A 9,616-nucleotide genomic window follows, 5' to 3' on the forward strand; every position below is an offset into this window, starting at 1 on the left:
ATTTACATTTATGGATAAACAACAATGGATAACTTTCAGACTGTTGAGCACCATGTTGCATATTAGAAACAAAAGTTTGGCAAAGAAAAACCAATATATTTTTCTGATTTTCAATCTGAGGATCTGTTTCTCAATGTTTATAAGATCAGTAAATATAGGAGCAATCTCTCTTGATATTAATGTATGGTTTCACTTTAGGGAAAAGTAGTACAAAAGGCATATAAAATCTTTAAAAATGAACAGAAGCAATTGAAGACCACTGCTTTATGTTTCTGAGGGAGATTTTGATTAGTTATCTGATTTTTCTGATGCAAATTTATTGATTTCTAATAGAGAAATCCATTAACAAATTCTTGTTAAAGATACTATTTTGTAAAGAGGCCCTTCCTCTGCTGTGAAATGAGAGTTAAATACCTTTAATGTCTGTAAACTCATACATTACCTGGGGCAATGTTGTCAGGATGTGGTGGGCTGCGGGGATCAGGTGTATTAGGAGGTGTCATTGGGGCATGCTGGGGAATTCCTTCAACACTGAGGCCATCCATTCTAACACTCTGTATGGGCTCTCCACGCTACATTAAAATAGAAATAAATATCATTGACAGCACAGGCAAAACAAGCCTCTGTGATTCTCTGTTGAGGATTGGAGCGATACTCCGATTTACAGCCCAGATATCAGATCCAGGGTATACTACCTGAAGATGTACTGTCCTGCTGCTTGGTAGCATTCCCCAGAATTTTCTGGCTGTTAGCCAGATGATGAAGAACAGTTTCACAACTCTCTTACGTTGGCTATGTTGGCAAAAACAAATCATTTTTCATTTTTAAGAATGGTATCCCAGCACAATTTTGAATGTCTGTATTACAGGTGTGTGAATGCTATATTGAAAGGACTGGAGGTGTTGTGAGCTACATCAACAGCACTCCTGAAGCCTTGTAACAATCCAGCTGTTGTCTGAGCTTTTCCTGAGTTTGGGGTATCTAAATATTGATACTCGCTCTACAAAGAGAGTTTGTCCCATCTGCTGCTCACACCAATGGCCACAAAACCCACCTGTGCCCATGGGCTGTGTGGTTCACAGCACAGAGCAGGTCCGATCACTTTAGCAAGGGGGCCCATAATGTGTCCCTTGGATGCTAGACCCTAGAAGCTGTTACGTGCCTGACAGAGCAGCCTTGCCGCCCAAAGATCCAAGAAATCTGGCAAGTTGGAGCCATTTGAGTTTCAAAGCACTGATTCGTCAAAGCTTCTCTTCCCATTTTAGTTGAAAATTCACTGCATTTGTTGAATTGCTTTTGTTTGGGATTTTCTTTTCCTTTGTTTGTAATAGAAATAATTTCAGTGCAGGTCACTTTCTGGAGATTAATGATATGCTGTTATTTTCCACCATCCTATCGGGCCATCGGTTCTAAGGAAGCATCCAAAGGCTTAATCATTGTTACATAAATATAGAACGAGAGTCTCATAAGAAGTCACTATCTTATTTTAGCTGTGACACATAGACTAAAAGCAATTTAAATATAGACTGTTTAAGAGTTTCTTAAAGTAGGATAGCAAACAAATAATACTTGTTTAAACTTGAAACAGAAAAAGATCAAGGCAGTATGTTTTGTAGCCATCCTGAAGTATGCTAGAAAGACTAATTTTGGCAGCGAGAATCATAAAGATAATGAAGACAACACCAGTGGTGGCTAGACAGGCATTTGAGGGAAGGAAACAGAAACCAAAGAGGCATTGTTTCTTCTCATGGTGGAATGTCAAACTGACTGTACAGCATGTGTACTCTATGCGTTTTTGTGGGAAGAAGTTGATTAGAGGGGAACTGGTTTGTTAGACTTTATAGCAAAAGCATGGTACTGGAAACAGAAATTCTGATGAGACTGATGGTGTTGTGCTCAGAATTTATTTGTGTAGCTTCTAGTGCTCAATACAGGGAGAAATTGGGGGGACAGTATACATAGATGTGCTTCTAAATAATAGTGTTCTATTAACAGTTTTGGGTGTTCAGTAGAGTTACGCAGATTTTTTATATGGGATTTTTTTTGTTGAGATTTATTTTTAAAGGTAGATCTGTCAAAACTCAGACATGATCCCATTTGATCCCTGGGTAATTCAATACCTATTGAGTGAGTGACCAAAGAATATTGAAATATCTGCACCATAAAAAAAAACATAAAATTTTTTATTCTATGACATATGATATTAAGACATACTTTTTTATTCCTGAGTAAAGTTCATTTTTTGAACCTATGCAATGATGAGTTGTAAATCTTCAGGAAGGAGGATTGCTGTTCCATGAGAATTATTTCCTAGGTTAAATAATAATAATTAACTTCTGTAGCACACATTTCTTTTCATCTTCAAAGCAACTTAAAAGTCCTGTGACAAATTCTGCTTCTTTAGTCGCATACCTTCCTATCTGAAATCAGTGAGGATGCTCACATGTAACTGAGAAGCATAATTTAATGCAGTACTGGAATTAGAGGGGCTGTTTACATGCTGTATTAGTCTGGGCATAGAGTATTCATGTTCAAATAATTAAACCTTGCAGCACACTGGAGAGTTAGGTAAAATTTATGAAAGTTGTTGTCCCTATTTTCAGATATTAAGCAAAAGATTTAAATATTTTGCAAAGGCCACAGATGAGACAAACTGCAGGTGCATTTAGTTCCTGCCATGAGGATTGCCAGGATACCACTAATGCTTTAACCCAATTCCTGAGGGACTAGTTTGAAGAATAATTGTCTTTCAGTGACAAGCTTAACCCTTTTTCTTCTTATTGAGGCAGGCAAGCCAGAAGTGTGTTAGTGCCAGCTGTGAGAGTTGTTTTGCTGCCTGGGAGCCACGTTGAGACCACCAACCTATTTTAATAAAAATACTGGTTGCATGAAACAGACTCTTATTTCTTCCAACCTTTTGAATATCATCAACTAGTTAATATTCAATAGTCAATGAGCCAGTTATTACAGGATAAGAATTCTGATCACTGGTAACCTGAATCAGCTTTGGATGAGAATTATTTGAATCTCATGGCCTTAAGTATTGAGACCTTCAGATTTTTTATTTGTCTATAGGAGCACAATAAAATAGAAGTGGCTCCCTTCATGTTACCCTCATTCTAGTAAAGGATTTTGCTTTTTTTCCTCCTGGCACTACAAATAAGCCATGCACAACATGCATCATGGGCACCAAGGGAACCCCAAGCTAGTCACACTGTGTTTCATTAACATTACAAAATACTCACATTTCTTGGCTTGTTTGCTACATAATGATAGTTTTCATACGTGTATTTGTCAGATCTCCGTTGACGTCTCTTGAAGAGTCTTGCCCCTCTGTTGCTGAGTATCGATAGTTCCTCTACCATGATATCTCTAGGGGTGCTGACCTTTTTTCCAAGGTTTAAGCTGGGTGAGACTGCAATACAATGGATAAATACATACCTCTGTTTTTCTTAAATGCCTGATATTGCATGCTCTACACCTGAAATCCAACAACATGTAAATGTGTACGTATCTAACACAGACCATAGCTGCATATGGTGTTAGTGAAATTAATCATCCATCTAAAATTTTGGAGCACAGTATTGAACACCACAAACCTGTTTTTTTTCAAAGTTGTTAAGCACCCCAAGCTCCAAATTTACTTTAGTTGAATGACATTCAGCTGTTATTAAAATTGGGTCTGTAATGTCCTACACACTGTCTTAATAGCAGACTGGTAAAAACTGGCTTCTGCTGAAACCAGGAACAAAATTCCATCTGACCCCAGTGTTCCCAAATCAGACCTTTGGTTAGCTTTGTGTGTCCTGCATTAGACAGTTGAGGAGGTAACCCCTTTTAACCATACCTACCAGTTTCTTATTGCTTATAAACAATTTATTTTCAATTATTCTTTGACATCTGCTTGCTTTTGAAATCCAGGGCATGTTTCGTATTTTAAGAAAAGTTTGCATTAGAAAGTCAGTATTAAATAGTATTTTTAAACTATTTATAAAGAAGCTTTCAAAATAAAGCTCAAGGTGTTGAAAGTGAGAGCCCTAACAAAGAATTACAACATCCTTCTAGGAACTAATACATTTAGACCACTTTACTTTTAATACTAAGAGGAAACTGACTTACTAGATACAATACTACTTTATTCATTGCTTGGGAAAAGCTCCTTCTTTGTCTTTAGTGACCTCCTGGGGGATTTAAAAATGAAGACGCATAAGTGGGGAAGGGGACTTCAGTTGGGACTGTAAATGGAGAATTTCATTAGCAGTAGAATGTAACAAATATAACAGTAATTGGATCACATAGTAAGAATAGAATTTTTAAGAAAACCATTCCTATTGCCAGTTACATTAATATATATAATTTTATTAGTTGAAATTGTTCTCCTCAGTTGTTCATAAACTTCAGGATGAAAAACAGAAGATGCAGTGTGCTTTGAGGATTGTATCAATGGTCCAGTGTGTTTCTTTGATCCACTTATTCAAAGTCACATTCTGTTATTTCTTTAATAATAAGACATTCTATTCTGCAGATATTCTTATGGTCTACAGGATTTAAAATTCTGAACTTTGACATATATTTTAATGCATTAAAATTAAATGAAAGCACTGTATCTTGCTTCCAGAACAAGCACATAGGAAACCCAGTTTAAAATTAATGTTGTAAATTAATTAACTGCAGAAGGTACTTAATGTCAAAGTTAATATTGCATATGCCAGGGGGGGAAAAAGTATTTTCAGAGTTTTATTTTGAGTACATGGCATGTTCAACATGGTTTATGTCTCCTAGTAACTTTATGTTGTAAAAACAATGTGGTTTGCTGATATGTAGGAAAACTTGAGACCGGTATATTAAATATTTAGCTGAAGCTGTATAGACAGGCATTTTCCATGTAGTAAATCAAACAAGTCTGTGGGCCCTGAAGTGCATCACTGTTGATCCACTTCTGCTTGTACTGATTTCAATTGAATGTTTGTAATAGATGTAACTGGAGCAAGAGCAAGCTAACTGTTTGGTGAGCCAGAACATGCACTTCTGCTTTAAAAATACTGTACACAAAGAATCCCAACACCCTCCTGTTATTTCAGAGGTAACTGCAAAACAGAAGGTTCTTAACGTGGGAGAAAAATGACTCAGCTTGTCCAGTGCAGCCATATGAGTGATAGATAGTGGTGGGGTTTGGGCTCTGTGGCTGAAATAAATGCTCTAGATATTGGCCTTTGCCCTGAAATTTTGACCCACAAATCATCTTTTGATTTTGTCATTTCTCAAGATTACTCCAGGGGGATGGACTGTTGGGTGGTTTTCTCTTAGTAAGGAATAAGAAATTTACCCCTCAAATTAGCAACAATTTCATGCAGAAAAAGCTTTTCTTCATTGTACACAGAGTGGGTAGTATGTATATCCGCAGAGACTGGGGTGCTGAGGTGATTGCAGATCTCTGTCCAAACCACACTGTATTCTCTGGGACATGCTGGATGTTCACTATTTTGAGCCTTGCTGTTCCCTTGTTCTTGTTAGTGTTAACTAAAGGCTCCAAGGTACTTTGTAACCCACAGTTGTGTGCTATTGTGTATCCAGGCAGCATCCCAAAAAGTCAGGTGTGAAATTCATTTGAATCCCTTGCCAGCTAAAATCTAATCATCTGTCTGGTTTTATGATGTGTCTAGGGATTGTTTCAGTGTCAGTGCAGAAAAGGTGATGAAGAATGAGAAAAGGAGGACATTTAGAGGGTGATGGAAAGAGAACATCAAAGTCATAAATGGGTTCTGTAAATTAATACTGGAACTTTAATTCCTAGTTTAATCCTAATCTTAAACTTTTAGCTTAATTTCTCTGTTTCTTCCTGCTAAGTCCTTCCTGTCCTGTGCTTAAAATCATAACAGGCTGTATTTAAATATGGTTGATGTAGTTCCTCCTGCATGCACTCCCTAATCCCCCCTTAATCCTCCAGTTTACAATTTTCTAAAGACGTTCATCTAGATTATAAATTTTAATAATGAATATCAGATAATGTGTTTGTTGTAGTATCAGAAATAAGATTTTTTGACTGTATCATGAAAGATAGTTAATCATGTCACTCCTAAGGAATGCATTTAAGAAATAGTATAGAACTGGACATGAGAGTTAAGTGTAATTGAAGGGTAACCTGATAAACTCCAAGGGCTTACTTAAACATACATATATACATACATGTTTACCAAGTAGCCTTAGAAATATTACAATTAGTCCAAGCCTGCCAGTGAAAAACCAAGGGGTTGGGGATGTCACTACATTCACACTGATTTACTACTACAGCCTCTCTTCTGAGACCATAAGAGAGTTTAGAGTTGGTTTCTGTTCCTGCAGCATTTTATGACATGTAGAACTTCTCTAAAACACAACGTCCCCCAAGCCAGCAGGAGATGTGGACTTTCAGTCATTACCAGCCTTGCCCAGATTTAAGACACTGATAAAAACTTGTCTGATTTTGTATCTTATCTCAACTGGTTCTGCTATGAATATCTGTTAACAGTGAACTTGAGATTCACTGTTTTCCTGAAACTGTTATAATAAAAAGGGTCTGAAATAAAATGCAGCAGGTATGCTTTCTGTGTGTCATTCCAAGCTACCGGGGCTTGTGCTACAGAATCTTGTGTTACTGTTTACCTCTGAGCGATTCACAGGTCTGTGAGACTGGCTGGACCAGTGCATTTAATTTTTGTGTAATTACCGGGTGCAAGACCCCAGAAAAGACAGCAGTTCAACTGCCACTTCTCAGGTAAAACTTGTTGAATTAGCAATTAGGGGAAAAACAAAATGTTAACAATTAATAGAGCTGAATTTAGTAATTTAAAAACCAGATTTCTCCTTGTTTTTTCCAAGAGTTGTTCAGATTTGGTCCCAAAGAACTAGCATATACTTTGTGTGATTTCAGCTTTGGTTATCCTTCTGTTTCTTAACTGTTTTCACTGAGCTGTACAGTTAGACATTTCGGACTCTTATCACACCTATTTAATGAAATTTATTTCTTTTTTTTTTTTTTTTTTTGGTAACATTTAAATATCCCAGGCATCCAAAGAAGTTGCAAAAGTAGAATGTACACTTAAAGAGTTACTATTGCCTTCAGTGGCCACATATCCCAGCGTATCTTGTAGGGTAAGCTGTCACATCTACGTGTATGTATCTAAACTTGACAGCAAATCTGATAATACGTCAATAATAAAAGGACAGATTATGTGAGGCAAATGCCAAGCATTAGCACAGATTATCCAATAACTCCAATCATTTCAAGGACAGTATGGTAGATTTATTAGTATTGCTGTGAATAGTAGCAACATTTACCACATCAAATGCTTGGTGCCAAACACACATATGAAAAACATTTTTCACCCTGAAGAGCTTACAGGCTATTTCAGGCACATATAGTACTTGGTTTACAATAAAAATAAAAAAAAAAAAGACTTGTAATGAAATCTAGTCAGACTGGCTTTCAGATTGAAGTGTGTGTTCAGTGGAGAATGGAAAGAGCAAAGAGGAATACAAATACTTAGGAATACAAATTACAGAAAAAAACTATGGAAATATCAGAGGGAGTAGGACCAGGCACTGAAACTCGTAGCTTCTTTTTCTAAAAACCTTATGTCTCTTGTCCTGCTCTTCCTGCAATCACAATGATCAGTGAGGGAGTACAGAAACCATCCCCAAACTCTTTGGAACAGAAGTCCACAAGAAACATTTTCAATACTGGAATTTAATATTCAGTGTTTTATCCTATGTGAGCCATATAATTTTCATAAATTCTAAATATTAATGGAGCTCGCTATTTTTATAGTGAGGGTTGTGATGTGCTTATCAGTTTTTAAAAATTGATCTTTTACTTAGATGGTAAAAAGGGCTTCATGGGGAGGATTGGAAGGATCTCCAAAAGCATCCAGCGCATACCTAATGAAAGCCAAGCAGATTTGTATTCCCAGCTGAGTTAATTGCTTTTTAAGGTGTCACACTAGAAGTGTAATTTTAAGAACCTGTTTCAGAAAATCAAACTACCTTCTCATAAATGTCTGCATTTTCATCTGTGCAACCACAGAAGAGTAAAATTTCTGTATATAAGATTAATTGGTGGCTGTGCATTAGAGAGAATTGCCAAACACTAGTAAGATTTGTTAGTTGCAAAGAAAGTTTGAGAGGATGGAATAGAGAACTAAACAATTGTTTCAAAATTCTTTATCATTCATGTAAAAAAGCAGAGTGAAACAGAGCAAAAAAAGAGGATACAGATCTGCATGTTTCTTAGATGATAGCGTTTTAAAATGGAATGAAGTCATGTTTATTAACCCCAAATAATATTCTGAAAGGCTATCCTAGCAGAATGTACCTCAGCTGTTAGATGACTTCATTCCTTCCCAGCAGTTGTTCATCTGAAAATAGCTTCCAAATGAAAAGAGGCAACTACAAAAGGATTAGTTACCATAGGCAGCATGATACTCCCACAAGATTATTTATGGCAAAACACCCAGAGACAAAGCTGTAAGAGAGTTAAACTCTATGATTAAAAATATTAGAGAGGGCTAGAGGACATTGCATATACAGTAAGCTGGGTTCAGCGCTATACCATTTCTCTGTATTTCATCCATAATGGCTGATGCTTGTTCTTTCCTCTCTTTGACCATGGCAGAATGTGATAACATTGTGATTTTCTGATACGATTTTTCCTTGCTGAAAAAAAACAACACATTTTTACATTGTTGAGCCAGCTTGCACAATTCAGCCAACTTTAATTTCTAATAGCCTCTTTAGAATGGCTGAATAGTGAATTTAGTTATTTCTGATTTTGAAATACTGCAGTTTTATTGTGCAAAATGCACTGTCAGGTTTTGCTTGCAGACAGATGCTAGGACATGTTCTGATGGATAGAAGATTCGAAAGAATAAACTTTGAGTTGGCTACATAAATTCTGTAGCAAAATCAGTGTCAGTGGTCTAGGCTGTCTCATATCAACACATATTAAAAGATGTAAAATCATAACTAATATTTTAATTACATCTTGCTTAATCATTTCAGAATGATTTTATATTTTGACATTTCTTAATCTAATAAAGAATTTGAGGAACTAAATGAGATGCTCTGACATCTTTAAAGAAAGTGCATTTCTGACTTGGTAAAAAAATAAACACCTTTTTCCTTGCAGAGTCAAGAGGTTACATAAATGTCTTTTATATGACAGTTTGTAGGACAGGCAATGTCAAAATATTTCAGGAAACAATACACTTACCCTAATGTTTTGTTGTGCAGAAAAAAACGATCTCAACCCTTTAGTTGAAGCTTCAGGAGTTAGTTATGTATGGGGATGACCTGCCTGGTCCAGGATGGTTTCTACCCTTCTGCTTGGATCTGCATGGTACCTAGTATCGAGACAAACTGAGGGCTGATACTCTTCAAAGGGATTGGCATCCAGCTGACATCAACTAGTTATATATAGAATCAAACACTCCAGCCACTCATATCTTCCTGGCGAAAGAAGAGAACAGAAAATATTCAACTGCACCCACAACAAAGAGCATTTATATCCCTTTCAGAGCTTATTGGGGGGTTTAATGGAATGCTCTCACACTCATACAGATCATCTCCTCATCACCTCTGA

General features: G+C 36.6%; 1 protein-coding gene across 1 annotated transcript; it reads right to left on the bottom strand.

Moving 5' to 3' along the window:
- Positions 1 to 442: 442 nt before the first annotated feature.
- LOC104467327 (myozenin-2-like) lies at positions 443 to 9,396 on the bottom strand (the record flags this gene model as incomplete). Its single annotated transcript, XM_010081066.1, has 4 exons — positions 9,248 to 9,396; positions 8,588 to 8,691; positions 3,246 to 3,415; positions 443 to 572 (listed from the first exon to the last, which is right to left on the bottom strand). Coding segments are annotated over exons 2-4 (376 nt in total), but the record flags the coding sequence as incomplete, so codon positions are not given.
- Between the last annotated feature and the right edge of the window lie 220 nt (positions 9,397 to 9,616).

The sequence above is a fragment of the Pterocles gutturalis genome, unplaced genomic scaffold, assembly GCF_000699245.1.
Source record: "Pterocles gutturalis isolate BGI_N339 unplaced genomic scaffold, ASM69924v1 scaffold5159, whole genome shotgun sequence".
Classification (NCBI taxonomy): domain Eukaryota; kingdom Metazoa; phylum Chordata; class Aves; order Pterocliformes; family Pteroclidae; genus Pterocles; species Pterocles gutturalis.